This window comes from Microplitis mediator, chromosome 5 (genome assembly GCF_029852145.1).
Source record: "Microplitis mediator isolate UGA2020A chromosome 5, iyMicMedi2.1, whole genome shotgun sequence".
NCBI classification, from domain to species: Eukaryota; Metazoa; Arthropoda; class Insecta; order Hymenoptera; family Braconidae; genus Microplitis; species Microplitis mediator.
Genome location: NC_079973.1, coordinates 20,620,258 through 20,644,243, shown reverse-complemented (window position 1 = coordinate 20,644,243; position 23,986 = coordinate 20,620,258). Strand labels below are relative to the sequence as shown.

The 23,986-nt window shown below is 28.3% G+C and overlaps 2 protein-coding genes across 7 annotated transcripts in view; one reads left to right on the top strand and one right to left on the bottom strand.

Annotated features, from left to right (window-relative positions):
- LOC130668432 (ras association domain-containing protein 4) overlaps positions 1-23,986 on the top strand; it is a 208,646-nt gene that overhangs the window by 5,718 nt on the left and 178,942 nt on the right. For 2 of the 3 annotated variants that reach the window (XR_008990014.1, XR_008990013.1), the window contains exon 6: positions 46-106. Coding sequence is in view for 1 of the 3 variants with exons in the window: in XM_057470727.1 (XP_057326710.1) it covers positions 46-106 (61 nt within the window). In the remaining 2 variants the exon portion in view is untranslated. Of the gene's footprint in view, positions 1-45; positions 3,085-23,986 lie in introns of those variants that run through there. The other variant, XM_057470727.1, reaches the window with a different exon arrangement.
- The window catches only part of LOC130668430 (zinc finger protein 628-like), a 56,709-nt gene continuing 38,133 nt past the window's right edge, over positions 5,411-23,986 (bottom strand). For all 4 annotated transcript variants that reach the window (XM_057470723.1, XM_057470720.1, XM_057470721.1 and 1 more), the window contains exon 4: positions 5,411-17,735. In XM_057470723.1, coding sequence (XP_057326706.1) covers positions 16,659-17,735 — 1,077 coding nt within the window. In that variant the 3' untranslated portion in view covers positions 5,411-16,658. The remainder of the gene's footprint in view (positions 17,736-23,986) is intronic.

The following is a 23,986-nucleotide window of genomic DNA, read 5'->3' as shown; positions in this document are numbered from 1 at the left end:
TAATTCAATTAGTTGATTAATTATTATCTATTTTTATCTTTCCAGGTACAAGGAAATGCGACGTAGAATAAAACAACGAATGGAAGAATTGAAAGTCCGGTTGTAGGTGAGAAATGAGATTAATTTTTCTTTTTTTACTATTTTTTATTGAATCATTGCTATTTTCAATTGAGATTGATCATTACTTTTCATTTTAAGCACAGAGTGCTCACATTAATTAATTCTTAAAATTGATCTATTTTTATTACTCGATAATTTAATTACTTTTCTTTATCAAAACGTTATCACGAGAATATTTTAAATAACAAAATGAAAATAAAGCTAAAATTACATTTGATGGTGACAAATAATCATACATCAGCGTGTAATACATATCGATTTTTTTTCTCTCGAGTTAAAAAGGCTGGCAAATTCAAATTAATTAAAAATATATAGGTTTATAAATGCTTTTACTAACGTACATTTATTTCTTATATTTTTACACTACTGAGCTTTATAAAAAAATTTATTTGTTTTCTGCGATTGTGCATTATCATAAATATAATGTACGCGTAAACTATAAATCTAATTTTTATAAATCTGGTAGCTAATAGTATAGATAATAATTTAGATTAATTATATTTAGTAATTAAGTTTTTTATTCTAATGAATAAAGAATATTTTTAGTCATCGTTTATTGGACTTGAATAATTTCTATTTAAAGAAAATATAAATCGAAGAGCTTTCCGTTTTTTACAATCATTTTTTCATGTTCCTGAAGATCGGAATGTTTTTCGCGCAACGGAAATAAAAAAAATTGTAAAGTAAAAAATCTACTGGGTGGTTAAATTTTTTGATATGTTTCGCATACACACGTCAAGAACAAAATGGTACTGGAGACTATCCCGGATTAGACTCAGTTACATCTGAGGTAGAAAAAATTTCAAATGGTGACCACTTACACATGGATTATATTCAGTTCTATCTCAGATTTAACTCAGTTACCCCGGGTCAAAAATAAAATTTGATTTAGACCTTGTTTACCAAGTTGAAATTTAAAGCCGTTTTTCACAAGACAAACTTGACTTTTTCTTACGGATATATGAAATATATTGAGTTTTCGCTTTGGTTTAGATCTAACTGGCTTACTTAGTCACGATTTAAGATGGAAATTTTTGAATCAAGTCGAAATTGACTTGGTTTAGATTTATTCCGCTTGGATTTTAAAACGAAATAAAAAAAAAAAATAAAAATAAAATAAAATAAAGTGAAACGGGAAAAATACCTTTTACACGCAGAGAATTTTACGGTATTTTTTGCATCAAAAATTTATAGAAAAATTACTACAGTCATAGTAACATGAGGACAGTATGGAATTATTGTACAAATTACCGATACTGTAGAAATTTTTAAAATACATCGAACAGAATTTACAAGGTGCATTGTAATTTTGACAAAGCAACAGATTAAATTTATACCAACTGCATAGTAAAATTTATTCGGTTAAATCAGAATATTTAGTATGCAGTTGGTATAAATTTTATCTGTTACAGTATCGGTAATTTGTACAATAATTCCATACTGTCCTCATGTTACTATGACTAGTAATTTTTCTATAAATTTTTGATGCAAAAAATACCGTAAAATTTTCTGTGTGTACACTAAAAAATACAGCTTGCTTTTGACTTGGTTGAGCAACTCTAAAGTTAAGTGAATGACTGTCGTGCTCGAAGTGAAGATGAATAAGTTCAAACTAAGGTGGAAAAAGTTCTAAAAGTTGACAAAAATTTAATTCAAGTCGAAAAAGTTGAGATCTTATCGAAAAATCATCGGCAAATCGACAACTTCAAAAGAAAATAAGATGAAGCGAGTCTGAATAAGGTTTTATTTTTGATCGGGGACATCTCAAATCATACAGCGGTAGATTATATTGGTTGCAATCCTAGATGTAAGTGGTTACTATCTATAATTTTTTTTTACCTCAGATGTAACTGAGTATAATCTGGCATAGTAGCCAGTACAATCTTGTCCTTTCCATGCCGGTGCCGGTATGTCAGCCGAAAATCTTAAGCCACCCCTAACTTCCGGAACTGCCCCTTTAGTCAGCCGTAAGCAGTCGACTGACATAATTCTTTTAATTTTCATTGCGCGGAAAACGTTCTGATCTTCAGGTACATATTTTTTCTAGTTCATTATGAAAAAAAAAATAATGGCAATAAGAATAGAGAATCATAGACTCATGATTTTTTAAAAGCAATAGAGATAGTTATGAAATAACTTACCATTCCTTGAATTTGAATATTTATAATAATAATAATGGTGCATTAGTTGGCATTTTCAATGCTTTCAAATATTTTTGAATAAAATTTCTGCAATTTCTTCCAGTAAATAAAGTCATTTAATTTTATTTTTAGTTACATCTTACTGATTTTTTATAAAATTTTAATATTTTGCAGTAATAAATTTTTACTAATACTAGTAGTGGGAACTGATTATTAGTTAAAATTAACTGATGTGTAGCTTATTATTTTATAGATTTTTTATTTAAAAGTCATCTAAAATAATGACTCAAAGAATTTATTTTAATCAATATTTAAAAGATTATAAAATAATTATAATTTTTATTTTCAATTACTATTGATAATTTATTAGAAATATAAATAATATGACTAATTCTAAAAGTTTACATTAATTTAACGTACAAAGAGTAAAAAAACACAAATACATACCTGCTTTTCTATTAGTTTCGTTAAAAAACAACAGTATAATGTTGACTTACTGCCAGTAATGTCTGATAGTGATAAAACACAAACAAACAAATAGATCTAAATGAACAATTAGATTGAAAGTCTATCTAAAGATGAAATAAATCAAATGAGAAATATTTTAAACCATGACATTTATCTATTAAATAATAAAAATCTCTGCTGTGGTACATAAATGTTAGATAAAAATAAATAAAAAGTTATAAAATATAATAATTTGTAATATATAACAATGTAATGCTGAGTTGTAAGGAGCAAGTTATTATACGATAAATAAAAAAATTAACACTGTTTACTCTTTATAACAAAAATAAAAAAACATCCTCTATTTTTTTATGGATGGATTTTTTTATGTTACCTTAGTGTGAATGAAAGAGTAAATGCAGTTAATTGTGAGGTGAAAAAGTGATTGAGTGAAAAAAATACTGATCCTTTTTTCCCTCTTATTTATTTTCAGCTGCTTTATTATAAAAAAAAATCTGAAAAATGGTTGATCCTGTGGGCCGGCCACAAAACTTTCCGCTCTTTTCGAGCTCAGAGAACTCGAAAACGTTACTATTGGTCGAGGTCAAAAAATGGTTGGACCGAAAAAATATATATTTTGCTGAAAACAAATAATTTTTCCGACGGTATCTTTAGAACAAATCGACCGCTGTGCGGCAATCGACAGATTTACGAGTTACACAACAAAAACCTAAAAAAAGTTTTTTTATTTTTATTTTTTGTATAACTTGTAAACTACTCGAGCGATCGACTTCCAAATCTAATCAGTCCTAGGTCTTGGCGAGCTTTTTCGATTGCCGCCAAATACGTTCCAATCGGTTGATTTGTTCCGAAGATATTGTCGGGCAAAAAAAGTTCACACATATGGGGGAGAGGCGACACCGAATTGGTCTGGGTTCAATTCCCAGTTCGGGCTATCTATATTTTTCTCAATTTATCTATAAATTGTTTTATTGAGAAGGTTTGCATGTTTAGGTTTCCACTATATTTAAATGGACGTCTGTTTGAAAATATTCAGAATATTTTCCTAGGACTCCAAAAGATTGAGATATAGTGAAAACTCTATTTTCGAGACTGATCGAAACCAATAACTTCCCCCTTTTTTGAAAATTTTACATTTTCACAGTGGGAAGTTAAAAAATAAGTGAAATTTGAATCCGTGCGGTATACAACGAAATGAATTCATTTAAAAATTTTGAGGTACAGATCTTGGCATGTAGAACTTGAAAGTGAAAGACGGTGTATAACTTTGGAAAATTTAAAAATGAAAGTAATATATTGAGAACTTGATTTTCATATAAAAGTCGAAAAACATTCACATTAAAGTCTACTTAAAGTTCTACGCTGTTTCAAATTGACAAGTTCTGCATAAACTTTTTTGAAATCTTTCAAAAATTTATTTCTTTTTACTCGGCAGAGTAGACTTATAATTAATATTAGAGTAAACAATCTAGTCTACTACTCCCTTAAATACTAGCCCTCTAAAAAATTTTTCTTTATACTCACGTTATTTTGATGCCTGTAATCATTCCATTAAAGTATTAATTTAATGAAATTAAAATAACTATTTTTTGAGAACTAAAATTGATAATTATCAATCTTGAAATTCTTTTATTAACGAAATTGACATAGGACGAGGTTGGATACTTATAGGAGGTTGGCAATCGGGTACTTGACCCTATTATTGACTCTTAGGAGTATAAATTTTTGAATAAAGCCGATGTTTTGTTCATCTTCTTTGCATAAAATCCTACAGATTCGTCAGTTAAAAAAATGTTAAACCGTATCAATAATTAGCTAATTCAGTCGATCCTCTTATAAGACTACACGTGATAAGACTCTTCTCCTCAACCTCGCTATAAGACTAACGAACAGTACGACTAAAATCAAGATAAAATTTACATACATATAGATTGTAGATTAACAGGAGTTATCAGATATTTTCCGCTAAATTCGTTTCGGAAACAAAATCTCTAAGTACAAAAAACAGGCCGCACATTGATGTACTACTGTCGAATCTAGTGAAGTGCACTTTAATTATTTGATAATATTCGTTTGTTTAAGAGAAAAACTCGGCCAAAGTTTACATTTACTGCACAAGTGCAACAAAAATAGTACCGTTCGTGGACTTGAGTGTAATAGAGAGAAAAGTGGGAACCCCTCTTTTAAGTAATTTATTTTCTTAAAGAATACTTACGATTTCGTGGTTTCACATAATTAATTAAGGGAAAAAAACGACAAAATTCTGTTGATTTATAATTATACATAAAATAGACTCACTGTATAATAGAGCAGAGTTAAACCGAATTCATAAATAAAACGCAAAACGGCGATCAAAGTTACTTCTTTCTCCCTCCTTAAGATTAGAATAGTTAGTATGATATTAATAATAAATAATAAACAATAAATGCATTTGGACAGAATGTATTTTATTTATCTTTTTTAATAAGTAGATTAAAATGGTTTCAATGCAATGTTACGAGTAGTACGAATAGTTATCATCATCATCATTAATATACGGGTTAATAGGAATAAGAAACTTTTTTTTTGACTTATATCCAACAACACCGAGGAGCTTAGTCGCTTAATTTTAATTCTTTTCATGACACTGACATAAGTTATTAAATAAATTGTAACAATTTATATTTTATAATTTGCTACGATTTTTTTTATTAATTAACAGTGTAGTATTTAATGCTACTACACTTGTAAGTTAAATTATCTTCGGCGTTAATAGAATATTTATTTATTTATTTATTAATAATATTAAAAATGATCGAGTATAATTTTATACTTATATCGTCATGTTCCGAAACTGCTCCTTTATTTTATTTTATTTTTTTCAAGTTATCGATATCTGCACTTATCCATACGAATTTACATTTTTTTTTCTTAAAATTCCCAAAGCAATAACAATATTACATATGCTTTGAGAATTGACTACATGTTTTAATAATAAAAAAAATGAGCTTTGGCTGTTTTTTAATTATTGATTTAAAATAATCCGAATATCAGTTATTATTTTAATTAATTTAAAAATAAAAATGGCAAAATTTAACTTGTGAGCTGTACTGGAGATGGTTTAATGACGATGTTGCGAACTCGATTATCACAATCTGGCAAAATATAGGCCTTACAAAAAATACAATACGTGTTCGCCGCATTGTCGATAACCAGTGGTGTGTATTGCTCATTAAAATTGCCTGGATGCACGCTTGCAAGTATTTTTTTTTTTTTTTATATATTACTTTAGCAGTATTTTATATTTATTTATATTTTAGTTGCGTGTTTATGTCATCTTTTCAATTATCCTCTCGTGATTAACATTCTTCTTAAATTAAATAAATTATTTTAATTATAATAATTAATATTATTATACAGATAAATATATAATTTATTTATAATTTTCATACAAATATGCTATAGGTTATTAAATTACTTAAAATAATAAATGACAGGACGAATGAGATCTGGAATCAATATATCGATTCGAAATAATTTTAATGTGGCCAATTATTACTTTTTTAATTTATTTAGTACTTTCGATGGAAAGGTTTTGGTTGCTGATATTTTTTTTACCAATCGTATTAATTACTAATTGTTCAGCTGTTAATTAAATAAATTATTGAGTATTTTTGTGGCAACAAAAATTAATTACTTTAATTATTTTTAGTAATTATATGATAATTGTCTCATTATAAGGGACTGATTCATTTAATTTTTAATTAAATTAATTATTGAAACGATTGTTTTTTTAAAATCAACTTTTAGCGTCGATATTTTGCTAAAAAAATAAATAATTAATTTTGTAGCCACACAGAAAAAAAAATTTTTTTTGGCGCCAGAAATATTTAAATTATGAATTGAAGATAAAAATTTTCTAAGCACTAGAAACAATTTCTTGGCGTAAGAATTTTTTTCTCACTTCAAAAAATTTTTTCTGGCTCCAAGAAAATTTTTGAGTTTAATTTATAAAGAAAAAAATTTCTTGGGGCAAATAAAAAATTTCCTGTACAAACTGACAATAAGCAGTCGCAATGTTTTTAATAATTTAGATATACGATCGGTAAAAAAACGTAAGCGATCAATACTTGGAAATAATGTAATAAATTATTGATTAAAATTGATAAATTAAAAATTAACTTTTAGTCTAGACTTGAATTTAAATAATTAATTTTTTTCTATTCAAAACTTTTTTTGTTAATTTTTAGTCATCAATATTGAATTAAAAATGAACGAACTTATAGTTGTGAAAATGAATTAAACGCAATTAGGAGTTTAAAATATAATTTGCATAAATTCTTAAGCATATTGATAATTAATTAACGTTTTAATTATTTAGTATGGCTGGTTAAAATTTTAGATATCAATTAAAATCAATTTAGGTAATAAATATTGACGTGATTGTACACAGAAAAAAAGGTTTTCTTGGCGCAAAAGATATTTTCCATTATGAAGAAGACAAAAATTTCCTTCTCGTGTCAAAAAAATTTTTGTTGCTCCAAGAAAATTTTTTCTCATCCCAAAAAATTTTTGCTTTCAATTTATAATGCAAAAAATTTTTTAAAAAAGGAAAAAATTTTCTCGGGGCGAGTCAAAATTTTTTGCGCCAAAAAAGTCTTTTTTTCTGTGTAGAAAAATTATAGCACTTTGTTTTAATTGAAATAAATATAATGATACTGAAGTTGGCTGACGTCTGATAATTTTTGGATTTTTTTCAAAACGATAAATTATAAAAAAAAAAAAGTATTTTAAATAATTGCACTTCTAGTATTTTCAATTTTCTACATGTCCATATTTTTTTTTTTTTTTTTGTCATTCATTTGGTGAAAAAAGAAATTCAAAAATTGTTAATTGTCTGCTAACTTCAGGATCATATAAATATATAATAAAATAATAATAATAATTATTGTTATGTGATGCTATTGGATTTAAAAGTCGGTGCATAATTACAATTATCCTAATTAAAAAAAAAAGAAAGTAACTAAAAATACATACACATACACATTCCTCGTCTAAAATTCGATGTGTTCGTCCTCAACAATAACAATTGAATATGAATTAGAAAAATAACATTATATTGTAGACAACAACTGGTTATATTGTGTATATAGTGTAGCGGTATTTTAATATTTATATTCATTATGTATATATAATATATATAATTTTTTTTTTCATCATTATTTTATTTATATATTTATAATTCATGTATATATATAATTTATATAATAATAATTATTTTATTTTCATTTAATCATTTACACACACCATTGGCGCGAGGTGTATATTTTTTCGTTCTCTCTTATTACAAGTATTTAGTTTTTTATTTTATCGGTCAATTATTTGTTTGGTCGATTAAATATCCATAAAACTATGAGAGAAATCGGATCGGATTTAAAATGACATTTTGTACCAATATTTAAATTGAAAGAGCAAGTACTGTAGTAATTAATATAAATATTTAGTCATTAATCAGTTTCATTATTTTTATTTCATTTACTTTCATCTAAAAACTGCAAATTCTTGTTATTTATTTTTAATTATAAAACATTTATTTGTGTAAACTATAAAACGAAGGACGAATGATAATTAGATTATAAATTTACCTTCGTCACCTCGCGTCATTGGACGAATTGTGGACAGAATTGTGACGGTGTATGACTTTATTATTTTTTTTTTTATCTTAAAACTTAACTGTGCTCACTTATAAATTTAAATACACGTACAGCTAACACGTACTATGGAAAAAAAATCTGTCACTTCTACGACGGACATCAATTATTATTATTTTATACTCATATATTTATATATGTATAATTATTATTATTATTATTATGGTAATAATTTATAAATAATATTTATATTACAGTTAGATTGCTCATTGTCAATTCATCAATTATCACATTTAGTACAAGTTAAAAAATATTTCTAACATTTATTATGTTTTTATAATGCATGAGCATTTTGCGATTTGCAAAATCGACTTTTTTTTTTTTTGGTTTTTTACATTTTTTAATTTTTTTTTTGTCGCATTTGACATCTTGTCAATGCATTTTATATTAATGTTACATTATTTATTACTTATTAATTGTGCCATATATGAATAATAATTATATATTTATATTTATATATATATCTCTTACAGAGGTACGATGAAAACGATGATAGCACGTCATAAATAATTTTTATATTTTAATATAATTGCAAAATTTATTTTTATTCCTCGTAATCTTAATAAATAAATAAATTTATTAACTAATTTATAATAAATTATCATTAAAAAAGGAGTTGATTGGCATAAAAAAATGTATTTACATTAAATTCAATGAAATGTTTATTTTTATAATAAAAAATCTGTTATTTATTTGCAATTATATTAAATATAAAAATTTATTAAATACATTAGTTCTAGAGACAAATTCGACTACAAATTTCTTTCAATTTAATTTATCTATATACTATACTATTAAGAATTAGGATTAAACATCAAGGACACCGAGACGCGAGAATAATTGAAAAAAGGTCAATTTTATATTGGATCTACATTAGTTTGGGAATAGTTTATTTATTTTTTTTTAAGACAACTACGACTACATAAGTACTAATTTATTAATATGGGCTGTAGTGGTTTTTAATCTAAAAATTTAATTAACTATTTTAAATATTATCTAAAAGTCGCTCTCATCGCACCGAGCTGACTACTGGTTGATGGAGACCGAGGATTGAGCAAACTGTTATTGCACAAAACTAATCTCGTACTACTTCTGCCATTAGTTGGATTTTCATTACTATTAATGACGTTAAATATTGCTGGTGTATTTAACTTTTTATTTTTTTGCCAGGGACATAGCGAGTTTAATTAATTATTTTTAAATAATACAATAATTGGCACCTCATATATTTGACACTAAATCTTTCTCTATTAATTAATCATCCTTTATATTTCATATAAGAATACACTGTAAAAAATTCGGAGTGATTAAGGATTTTATTTCAGTTTGAATTCACTCCTTTATTCGGAGTTTCAGAGTTTACCCCCCCCCCCTCTTCCTCCCCCTCTTGCATACGGAGTAAATAGAGAGTTTGTTTTTTCAGCTGAGTGATTTCGGACTGATCTGAATTTGATTCCAATCTGCATTCACTCCGAGTCACTCCGAAGTTTTGATATTAAAATAAACATCTTTTAGGAGTCAATTCTACTTCAAAGCGGAGTTTCATTATTAAATTAAACTCCCCTTCGGAGTAAAATTCCTCTCCGAGGGAATTAAATAAATAAAGTCATCCGTTCCGGGTTTACTCCGCATTCACTCCGTTAATTTTTTACAGTATAACAATAATAATAACATAAATAATGATAATTTAAATAAAGGAAGCGCTTGAGAGTAAACTATAGCATAATAAATAATTATTTAATAATATATTTATATTTTTTTTATTTTTTTGTTTATAGAGGTAATATTTTTTGTACGTATTTTTCACATATGGTTTATTAGTTATTATTGTTAATCAGCAGTTTTTAAAAACCGATCATGTATTTAAAATATAGTCATGAAATCCCATGAAAAAAAAATCAGATATAATTATAAGTATTGAATATTGGATATATGTTAGCTGTTGTATTAATGTTGTTGAAAAAAATATATTATTAGATTGCTGAGAATAACTTTTAATTCAAAAGTATCAGTAACGAGTTGATGACTTGAATTTTTTAGCCAAGAATACGGCAAAAGATACTTTGAAAAATTACCACCATTTTTTTACTGAATTAAAAAACTTAAGAATTTAACCGATTAATTTTTTGAATTTAAATTTCAAATTTTCTAACTGATAAATAATAATGAGCTAGTAAAAATATAAAAATTGACACTGATGAAAATTTAATTAATTTTAACAGAATTAATCAATATTATCACAATAAAAAATTCAAAAATGAAATATTTGTGGTAAAATTACATTATACTACGATTTTATACCATAATGCCCATGAAAAAAATCAAAGTATCATTTTATTTTCTTTATTTTAAAAAATGAAAAAGAGCATGACAAAAATTTCATAAAACTTGATAACCGACTTCTTAAAAAATTTCAAAAAAATCACTCCGTTAGAACTCAAAATTACATCACTCCAAATTTACTAATTATATCTGATAATTTTTCTTTAAATATTTATGATTATAAAATTCGCACGGTCCCTTTCAGTCGAGAGCATTCAATCATGAGTCCTTCAAATCTTTCTATCTAATAACTTTTTTTTTAATTAGCTATATCCTCGGAAGATCGATAAACGATTTAAAAACGTTGTATATTGGCCTATCTAGTTTTTTTCCTCAATAATTATTACACAAATGTATAGATATAATGTTTGTATAACTCATTAATTATAATATAATATTAATAAAATTATTGATTAAGTTAAATATACACGATTATTATATTAAATAATTAGTTAATAATATTTCTTACACGTATATCACATCTGATCGTTCAGTCAATATAGGAAGACCCTTGCCTCCGCCACGCGCGACCTGCTTACATATTATAAATCATTCTTCTAAATCGTTTCTTCCTTCTATTCTTTTTTTTAATTTTTTTTTTTTTTTTTATTACTACATCTTCCATTCGCGTCGATGTCTATGAGCCTTATTAATTTTTTTTCTGACTCACGAGTGACTTTTCCTCACTTTTCTAAAATGTAACTCGACAATTTACTAACTCTAGATATACGACAACTTTTTTTTTTTCTTTTTTCTTTTTTTTGGGTAAAAATTTGAAATTATTTAATATTCACACAATACGTAATATATATTTAAACAGTATAAATATAGGAACATATATATATATGAGTGTTAATTGGTGTTGGGTTGCTGTAAATAATAGCCGTGGTTTTGAATTATTTTCAGTCCGTAGCGCCTGGATTATTTACGATCTGTTTTTATATATTTATATATTTTTAAATAATTATTATTAATTGTGTTATTAATTTTATTGCGCACTCATAACTGCTGTTTGCTGTCATAATCGTTGTTTTATTAATGTAATTAAATATAACTTTGAATATATGATAATTCAAAAATGTATGTCGTTGTACGGAATTTCGTTGGTTTTGTTCGAGATTCAATTATTTGTTTAATCTATTTATTCATTGTGGTTTGGAAATTAGCTTATATTTTACTGCCGTAACACAGTAGTGTATAAGCTCGTAATATTCATCTATCTATAATTATAATTTAAAAAATTAATCATTAATTCAATGCTTTCAATCAGTTACTGCCAAAGTGGTAAAATTTTAATTGAATATTTTATAATTTGAACTTGAATCAATGAAATTCGAGTGTCATATAATTTTTAAAATGTATGCATTTAAATATTTAATAACTTTTAAATTATTAATGACACGATTCTATTCACTTTTAGCATAGATTTTTTGTTATAAGCTTTGGTAAAGTTTTTTGTTAATTTAATTAACGCAAAGCATGAACAGATTTCAAATAACTTCAATTGATATATTTTCAGATGAATTTAATTATCCATAAAACAATGTGAATTAATTAAATTCCAGGCGCTATGGATTTTTTTTTATATAATGAGAGTAATGAATCGTTGGAAACAGAAAACGTTGTATTGATTATTTCACTCATGCATAAATATTTAAAATTTCATGCATAACCCATCGTCAACGAGAGTTTAATATATAATTAATACGAGTAATATTCAATAAATATTAACCTTAATTATAATAAATTACGAATTACATATTAAATATTTGGCCAATTAGAACGCAGCCAGCCGGTCTCGAATTTGGAGGGAAACAGAACATACGTTTTCTCGGTTCTAGCACGATTTCTTTGGTTTTATTATTTTTTGTATTCACTTTAAATACACACACATACACTGAGAGAAGAATTTATCAGATATTTATAAAATTTCATCGGTTCATGTCCATCTTCGTTAGCTAATAATATTTCATAGGAAATTTTCGGACACCAAATTTGTTACATAATAATTATTTTATTATTTTTGTAAGACGTTTAGTCTCTTTCGGAATTTTATCATCTACTCAATGAGCTAATCATTAAATGTCAAAATTTAATGATTAGCTTATTGAATTCTTGACAAAGTTTCGAAAGGAATGAAACGTTGTACAAAAATAATAAAATAATCATTACATAAAAAATTTGGTGTCCAAAAATTTCCTGTGAAATATTATTTATTAATATTTGATCAACGGCTTACTTAGATTGTTCCCAAGTAAACCATTATCAAATATTAGCAAACGGTTTATTAAATATTAGTAAACGTGTTTATGAATTATTAATAAACAGTTTATCAACTCTATTAACCAACGGTTTATCAAATACTATTAAATATAAGCCACCGCGGCTGAGCGCGCTAAAGAATCTTACGTAGAGTAAAATTATTTATTTATAAAACAAATGTTTGTGAAGGTACAAAACTAATCTGAACAACATTACATAAAAAAAAGGCATATCTAATAACATACTATTAAATATGGACACAAATATCAAATTTGGAAATAATTTTAGTAAAAATCCCACTTCTTTAATAGTTATTCCATAACACTTCATTTTTTTATTTTAAATTATTTGAACAAGTAAGCAAACAATTTATTAACCGTAGCACGTCTCTCAGGCAGTATGTTATAGGCCAGAGGATACAATGCCACCACACTAATGAATACTTCCTAAATCTCACGTATCAATAGTTAATACGAGTTCATCAATTATTAATAAACTTATTCTAAGTAGTGATCATCGGCTTATCGAATGTTAATATCAACTTACTGTTTAGTCGATGTAAAAGATCAATATTTAATATATGTAAACTGGTATTTAATTAATATAGTCGAATATTTAACACAGATGATTTATCAAACATTAATAAATCAATGAATCAAATGAGTAAATTTTTCTCTCAGTGTAGATGTATACTTGGGTCAAAATATCTGCCCTCAATCTCGCCTCATCGAAACTCAATCCAGTCTCACTGAGTAAAAAAAGCATTTTGAGCCTTAAATGATGTTCAAAAAACATCAATGAGCCTCAATTAATGCTCAAAGTGTTTCAATGAGCCTAAAACGGTGATCATAGAGCCTCAATTAATGCTAATCGAATTTAAATTACATGATCGAGTAGTAGGTTCATTTGAGGCTCATCGAGGCTTCTTGAGGATCTTTGAGAATCATTTGAGGCTCAAAATGCTTTCTTTACTCAGTGAGGCTGGATTGAGGCTAGATATTTTGACCCGGGTAAACATAATTATATACCTATATAGATATATACGTGTGGGTATTTATTTATATTACTAATTAATAATTTAATAATTACTTTTTTAATCGTTCTGGCATGACCGAGATCATTATAACGTTTGTTACTTTTCGTTGGCATGAGACTCAGCTTGATTACGATCAGGCCTGAATAGGTAATTAGCACCTTCAATCAACTTTGTTCACCGGTTATTTAAATATAATTAATTTAAAGATATGAGGCAAATAATTCATCATACATAATAATAATAATTCTAGGCCTTAATAATTATACTCCACAATTTTACACAGAAATAATCCGTGATTTTAATTATTTATTTTGTTGCTTTGACACATTTTCAAATAATAACATTATATTTTTTTTTTTCTATTATATGTTTGTTCATTTTCATTTATTTTGCTATAAATATTATTTTTTAATTAATAATGCTTAATTCATAACACTTTGGCACTTGAACAAAACGAGATGGACATAGCTGAGGTTATTATACATGTGGACTAAATAAATTTTATTTCTCTTTATTTTATTTTTTTTATATGATTGTACATTACTTTCGTCTGATTACTTAAATGATTGTATATATTAATGGATTAAATATGACAATAATTTATATATTTTAAAATACTTCGACTATTTCCTCTCGTTTTTAATTATTTATTATTATTTTTCTTATTATTTATTTTTTTTGTGAATAAACATTTGTGCGTAATCGACTAAAATATTTAAATTACATAATCAAATAATTGCCCTTTAGTTTTCAATTAAAAACACAATAATATATAATATTTATATAAATATATAATAAATATAATGCAATATAAGATATTAACATAATAAAGATGAATCGATTGCCTCATATCTATTACTAATTACTTCCGGTGAATTTATAATTACAATGTATGGACAGAGTTAATGGACAAATTAAAGCCGTTTAAATGAGCTTGTACATACACAAATTACATTTACTATATACACAAAATTTTAAAATCACCATTTGTTATTTTTATCTATTCGTCTCAATTTAAAACTTCAAATCTTTTATTTCATTCTTTTAACGTGGCTTCTTTTTTTTTTTTAATTACTCAGCAAATGTTCTTACTAATTGTTTTTCATTCTCATCTGCGTACTCCATTTTCATATTCTCGTTGGTTTTATTGAATGACATTAACGTATATTTTACTTAATGTCTTTGTTACCAAGTTGTCAAAGATGAGAAGTAAAATAATTATTGCTATCCACGTAAAAGAATTTTTGAATTCAAAGGCACCGGCACGCTGTCTGTGGAAGGACGCGTCGGATCAATTAATTATTACTTCGTTAAATTATATCATTTAAAAGTTTATTTTTATTTGGCTGTATGTTTATTTAAATATTAACTCGTTTATTTTATTTATTTAAATCTATTAAACCCGAGCGTCCGTCCGTTTCATGCACACGTCGTCGCATCTGTTGTCCACGACTTTTTTATTTTATGTTTTTATTTTTTTTCATTTCTTTTAGAGCCGCATACATTTTTAAAACGCATAGCATCGCGTTTAAACGACCTCGTTATTTATGGAACTTGTGTGAGAAAATTATCGCTCACGATTATTGGCATTTCGCATCACTTATTTGTTACATAACTAACATTACTATCATTATAATAATAACAATAATGATAATTACTATTATTATTGTGTGTTATGATACACATTTTCAAGTATTTTTTTTTCTTCCTGTCATTCAGTTAAACTCATTATCAATTATTAATTATTAATCATTAATTATTAATTACATATTCATACATGTTATATATAACATATATATCACTCGTAAATGACGAATAAAATTCGCCCTGGAACGAAAAAACGAGAGATAGGTTAATTATTTAATTATTTTGTTAGCATGGTTGAAAATTCTTAACTTTCCCGCGCATTCTTTGGTAATTCAGTCCTTATCACAAATTATGTCTCACTAGTCATAACAAATTCTTTTTTATCGGTCTAATATATTATACATACGCGTCTATTTTTACTTTTTTCTTTCTTTATTACATACTTATCAATCATCAATCTTATTAAGTAATTTATTTATTTATTTTAGTGTCCTTATGGAATTTACTAGCGATCTTTATTTTTTTCGAAGGAATATTTGCTAATAGCCCGTTTTCTTTGGTAATTGACACATCGTAGTGGGTCACTGGCTGGATTTTTTAAAGGATGGCATTTTATTTTAAAAAAAAACTTTAGTCTCTGCTTTACTTAAAAATTTTTTTAAAAATTATTTTTTTTAATAAAATAGCACCATTGACTTTTTTAATTCCCAGTGTTGAAAAAAATGACCGACTATTTTTTGTTTAACAAATAAAATGTTTCATCTTCACTTTATTTAAAATGGTATTGCGTTTTTATAGATTTAAATTTTCAAATAAAATAATTAAATTTTTTCCAACACCGCGAATTAAAAATAATATTGTAGAAAAAAATAAAATTTATCTTAAAATAATGGTGATAATTTGAAACTAAAAAAATATTAAACAAATATATGTATAAATATATATGTATATTAGCTTGTAAGGAAGATCATCTGCCTTTCCCACCGAAAAACTCTTTCTACCGAATTCTAACAAAATAAAAAAAATAAAAAATTAGCGTTGATGAATGTGCGTAGTAAGATGCTTGGATAGATAATCAGCCCGTGCAAAACATTTGCCGCACATTTCGCAATGATAAGGTCGTTCACCCGTATGTATACGCAGATGTCGCGTAAGATCGCTTTTACCCCCAAAAGCCCTGCCACAAAACAGACAAACGAACGGTCGTTCACCCGTGTGTTTACGGACATGTAGCTTTAGATTTTCTTTAGACCGTACACACTTACCGCAGAATGGACAAGCGAAACGTCTTTCACGTCTATCTGAATCATGATTTCGTACTATTTCCGCAATAACTCGCTCAGTAGTAGACTCATGACGATCATCATCCTGTGTCGTTTGATGAACATTACCTTCATCCGGTGCATCGACTTCGACTCCTCTTCCGCGGGTACCGCTGGCCAGCGATGGTGTTTCAGTACCATCTTGCCCCTGAACACTAGCAGTTTCGGATGTAGCTTCTTCTTTAGTATTAACACCATCTCGATTATTATCCAAACTATCGCGCGGTTCGTCACGGTCGTCCATAGAACTCGCGACATCACTTCCCGTTTCGGGCTGAACTGGTTCACCAGTACTCGATACCTGGTCACTTCTTTCAGCTGCGGCGGTTGATGTTATTGAAGAAATACTGCCTCGATGATGCTCCGGGATACGCTGAAGTCGCTCCAACGCATGGTTCAACCTGTGTTTCTTAAAAGACTTGAGATACCTGAATTGCATCCCGCAAACGTCACATGTGAAGAGTTTGTCGGCGGGCAAACGTGCTCGGTGGTTTTGCTCCCGATGTTTTACGTAGGCCGAACGGTAGCGATAGCGTTGCCCACACTGCTCACAGGTGAAGGGCTTGTCGTCATTTGGCTGGCCGGCGTGCTGAAGCAATGCGTGACGCTCGAGCAGCCAGGCTGATGGAAAGGTCGCTAAGCAGACACCGCATCGACGTGCTAAAGACGCTAGTCCAGCGGCAAATCCACCCGAACCATGGGGTAAAAGTGGGCTCAAGCTGCCACTGGAACTACGTTCCACTAGTGCGCCCCAGCCACCTGCTTCCAGACCTAGGGCCAATGACATCTGCCAACAGGTGAATTTAAGAGGTCAATGACTTCAATTTTTTTATTTTTTATTATTGTGTACAGTTGGATTTATTTATTTTGTGAAATTTAATTTGTTGGAGTATGGAATCAATGACTGGATTTTCATCGGGTAATTAAATTAGGAAGTTGGTGGTTTATTCTAATTATTAATACTCACCTAATTATTTTAGTTGTTGATTTATTTTCATTAGTTGTGATAAAGATGAAGATTTATAAAATTAAATATACTTTTATTTACATGTGTCTTTAAAATTAAATTTAATTAATGAAAAAGTTTTTTATTATTTTTCAAAGCGATGATTGTTATTTAAATAAATATTGATAAAATTTGTTTACAAGGTTTTAATAATAATAATAATAATAATAATAATAATAATAATAATAGTAATAATAATAGTAATAATAATGATAATAATAATAAAATATATATATGATGCATAAAAAAATTAAGTAATAACATAAACAGTTTGCAGGTTTTATTTCACAAATTGATAATTTACAACTATGATATGCATTAATTCATCTAAGAAATTAAAAACATAAATTATTATACATTAAATTAAAATATGTTATTTATTTTTTGCTCACAGATAATAATAATCATGATGGTTCAATGATTTTTGAGGACACAGTTGACCATAAAGCTGCGGATAAATGTATATAGTCTTTCAAAGTTATTTATTTCATTTTATTAAATAAAGTGATGAAATATCTGCAATTAAGTCTGGTCCAATATCACTAAGACATCAATAAAAACTTGATGTTTTATTTTATTTATCACATAACTCGTGTTAACTTTGTCCTCAACATCATAGACAAACATTATTTATTTCCTCAAGAAAATTAATTTGCGAGTTCAGTGTGGGTGGTAATAGTACTTTGGGACGAGCATTATTGTTGTTTTATTTTTTATTCCATTTATTATTTCCCTCCCTTGCTCGCTTGCTGTCTTTTCCCCTTGTTTTATTTGTTTTTGCTTTTATTATTGTTCTCTTCGAGCTACAAAATAACGTGTAATTGTCAATTATCTACATCAGTGTTTGACGTCTGAATTTATTTCGTGAGTACATTATGATCCATTTTTACAAAAACTTTTTTTTTAAGTAACGTCTATTTAAAAGCCAGAGTTGTAACAAAAACTGTTTACGCATTTTTTAACTTCATTTTTTTCTCAACGTTAATTTAAAGCATTTTTTTCTACACAAAATGTTATTAATATTTTTTTAAAGATTTATTCAAAGTGCATGATACAAAAATTTATATTTTATAATTAACAAAATATTTTAGGTTAAAACAGGTATCGTTACTCATTACTGGTAATTTTTTATCCATCGCAGTAAAATTTAATCAAGTATAATAATTGTAACTTTCCAAACTTAATGGATAACTTTCGCTGTACAAAATTTGCGGAGTAAATTCGGAGTAAACGCAGAGTGGATGATTTTTTATTTATTTAATTCCCTCGGGGTGAATTTCACTCCAAAGGGGAGTTTCGGAAAATATTAATTATAAAAAAAATTACTAATACATAGTGAGCTTAGGTCTTTGATATTTTGACATTTATATTGAGTACGGAAATAATTACGAGCTCCCTGTCCATATATTCGCGCGAAATGATTTTTAAAAATTATAAGCAGCTGATAATAAAACTTAAACAAATATAATTCCACTGAGTTGCAAACTGTCATATGATTTTCATCAATCATACCACGAGACAACATTTTATATTGTACCGAAATATCAAATATTCCCATAAAAACTATGTCACTATAGCTATTCAATAATTTAATATCTTCACTATGTATTATATATATGAAATTATAAATTAGTGAGTTACTAAAACATTTTATAGATCAAAAACATAATAATTTAAGTTTAATTATTAATATCTGAATGAATTATTTATTGAAATAATTATGTTTCTAATTAACAGTTGTTTCTATTAAATATAAATTTATTTACACGCAGAGAATTTTTCAATAAAAATTACCCATAAAATTTAGTATTGTAAGGACATCTATCCAGTAACTAAATTTTTACTGTATTGTTAGTAGAAATTGCACTTCATTTACATGCTATCGAGTAGTATATTTCACAATGTGCATGGGAAAAATTTTGATATTTACCACAGTATCAAATTTTATGGGTAATTTTTACTAAAAATTTATCTGCGTGTAAGTATTAAAACTCCGGACCGGAGTGAATGCGGATTTAAATAAAATCCGCGTCACTCCGCTCATAAAAAAATTCCTATTCACTCCTTATGCGGAGTATTTTTTTTTAAAACTCCGGAACTCCGAGGAAAAGTAAATTCGGATTGAAATAATAACATCCGTATTCACTCCCGATTTTTTACAGTTCCAATATTAAATAATTAAAAAATATTTATAAATTTAATTGTTTCAACAAAACGAGAAACGATTCCTGTTTTATCTAAAATGACTCTATTTAAAAATAAAAAATGACGGATTATAATAATACATTTTTTATTTTGTTTTGAGGATGACGTGCTTGGGTATTGTATCAACATGTTTATGATATTGTATAAGTAGATAAATAGCAAGGATATTGTCCCGACATATTAGTAGTATTATTATTGTATTATTTATTGGATGAAAGAGTATAAACCACATTTTATTATCTGAAACGCAAATCTAAAATATAATCTGGTTGGCACAAAACGAAATTAGTTAAGGTATGTAAATTGTTGTGCACGGGGGCGTCTAGCCGGCCCGTGATTATCGTCTGACGTATGAAAAATATTCCGTTGTTTAATAACATTTAAAAAAGTTATTGCATCTGGGTGTACCTATGTCGTATAGGTATACATATTATTTATTTAAACTTTTTTTAACTTTATTTTTATTATAATATTGTACAAATATTTGTTGTAAGTCGGTACAAATGTTACTGTAGAAAAACATAACAATTTGTAGGTTTTCACATTTATATATCGGTACGGAAAAGCTTAATCTGTTTATTTTATTCATTATTATTATTATTATTATTTTTATTTATATGATATACTTTATTTAGTTTCTTTCTCTTCAGTTTCTACTGTGTGAGCTTCGATTCTATAAAGGGGCGCGGGTTTTTTATTTATTTATTATTACTTTTTATTTTTAACTCGAACACACTATTCGTCCCATCGTGCAAGTTTACGTTTTAAATAAACAAACCTATAAACATATCAATATTTATCGAGTCTTAAGTTATTGTCCCTAGTAAGCAAATATAAATAATTATAAACTGTTCATATTTTTCCACCTTAATGTCATCAATAATAATAACCATATCTTTTCATCTAATAATGAATTCTCTTTGTAAAATTTACCCGCTTTTTTTAGTTGAAAACTATTTCTTTTAACCTTTGTAACAGTCTCTAATATAAGTCCATGAATTAGAAATACACATGTCGGAGTTACTCGACCTTATGTTACTTTTCTTAATAAATTTTCCAGAGCTCATATTAGCGCAACATAAGACAGATGTCTGTTCAATATATATATTATTTCAAAGTCATGTGTCTTTACATCGTTCACTATTCTTAGCAAACACGAGTCAAGTAAAGAGTTATCAAAGTAAAGCAGAGAGTATAAAGTTTAAAAAAAAAAAAATGAAATATAACTCGAAGAATTTGTTCCAGTTTAACCTCGCCTTAACTGTCATATATATCGTATCGTAGCCGTTCTAGTTTTATGTTTGATAGGGTTATCCTTGAGGGCGTGTGACAAAAAGGATGATCGGATTATCCAGCAAGGGGTTATCCGTTCGATAAAACTGCACAGTACGTTTTTTTTATTATTTCTCCTCGACCTAAGACGAGCGTATTGGATAAGGATAAGAGTGCAGCAGAACTCTAATACGAGAGTATGAGAAAATGACGAGGATGGGTCACGTGCTGCAGTAGTGTAGGGTTGAGTGGTGGGTGGAGAAACGCTGAGCTGTCCATGTAATAGGTATAAAAAGGGTCGGGTTCTCTTGTGAAGCGTTTTAAAGCCTTGTGCAACCCTCGTCCGGATATGCCACGCGCTACGTCACCCGGTGACCCGATCCACAGACACGAGGGAACGCACAACTAGGGTAGTAGTAGCTCACCACAGTGGTCGAATGTTAAATGGTGGGAGAAAGACGTAGGCGTGTGCGAAGGCACTGAGGAAGGAGCCATAGGCGTAGGTTTAATCCGGCAGACGACGACTACTACTACAACTGATGTCTGGTTGTCTGGGTGCTTGCTCGATATTGCTCAGCATAACTGCACAGAACAGAACGAAATAGAAGGCTGGTGAGGAGAACGGATCGATGGTAGTGGGGATCATGAGCTATAGCATCGCGGAGGCTACAAATATTTTTCTACGCACAACTTATCGACCCGGGGTTATAATAAAAAAAAATATAATGGAAAAAATGCTTTAAACCTGCATCTATTCGAGACATAGCGTCTTGAAATATTCATGGCTTTGGATTTACACAAGAGTTTGAATTTCATTTCATTACTTTATTATGTTAAGATGATATACTAGGGTAGTTGTAAGATAATAGAGATGTTATTACCGCCATTGTCGATCTGAGCACGTGCACTCAAGTGGATAGAGTAGAGCAGTAGGCAGTCTGGGTAGAAGTATTAATATAACGTGGACAGAGGAAATATATGAGGACACTGAGTTAAGTAGATAAAGACGGAGTAGATGCGGACAATTTAAGTAGATATGGACATTACGAATAGAAGGGGACAGTTGAAGTATAAGTAGATAAATAAAATTATAATCAGACGTGTAAGCATAAATGCATATGAGGGGTAATATAATTTGAAATAAATATATCAGAGGAGACATAAAGATGCGGATTTAAGTAACAAACGTAGGCGTAGACAGAGTTGTGTATATAGGAAATAACTGTGGGTAGATGTGAGGGGGACAAGTGTCCGTGTAAGTGAGTAGTGCGGGAACGTGTGTAGTAGGCTATAGGCATAGGCGTAGGCAATGTAGTAGGCGCGTAGGCGGTACCAAAACCCCCAAGATGCGCAGGTAGGCGTGCCTTGGGGCGGTGCCAGGTGAATACACCCCTGACCTTAACGCGTGTCACCGAATTGATATCGGTTTGTCGTTAGGTCAGCCACAGCCTTATGACGCATATGTGTAAGTGTTACTTGGTGCATGTAGGTGTCTTATGCACGTGTGTAGATAAGTGACACGGCGGTTACTGCGTCTACTTGCTTAGCATTTATTGGTTTTGCATTCTTGTTTTCTTTTTGGTTCATTTTTTTTTATTTGCTGGAAAAAGTTCTTTAGAGGCATCGGTAGAGGCGCGTGCCGATGTTCCGTGCAAACTTATTTCCGGTAATAACAAATTCATGGCTTGGTTTACCGCATTGGATGTAGATATATGTGTGCAAGAACGTATACACGGTGGTAGTGGTGGTGCTGATGGTAGAAGTGTTTGTGGGGCGTCGCGACGCGGGGTTACTTGCCCTTGGTGGGAGAGACGTGCTGCAGCATCAGATAACACCCGACAAGTCATTGTTACTTTACGTATTCGCTACACGTCATTGAGCTATTTATTATTTTTCTTATCGGCTTTTGCGCGGATCAATGAAAATTTTGAATCGGCGGTTAGTAAAAGTTAAAATTATTTATTTCTGTTTACTTGGCGACCATAACTTATTTAGACTCGTTTTAATTATTAAATTGTTTATGTTACTTAAATAAGTAGGACATTGTCCGGGTGTTTTTTTTATTATTTTTATATTAAACTTTTATAACGGTAGAAAAGCGTATAATGATAATAATAACTAGCTGAAAATTACTCCAGCGTTTTTTATCTCTTTTATTTTTTTTTACTTTTGCGAGGCATTTGTGGCTAGAATGACATCCGCGCTTTTTTGTTTCTATCACTCCGCGGTACGACCGGATGTTCTTTTTTTTTTATTAATAAGGCGGCGAGTGTTTTTTTCACTCAAAATCATTTGTTTAAAATTCTCCATTTATTTATTGTGCGTTTAATTATATATTTAATCAAAAAACTTTTGTAAATTATAAATAATAATAATAATAAAAATAAATAACAGGCCAATTGAACGGAGAGTATATGAAATTTAATTTAGCTGTTACTGAAGATTTAAATAAAATTCGAATCGCGAGTTATCAAAGTGATGATTAAATGCCAACGATGAATGTGCGGATTGACGTTTCTTTCAATTATAATCTTTAGTTATTTTTTTAAAACCGT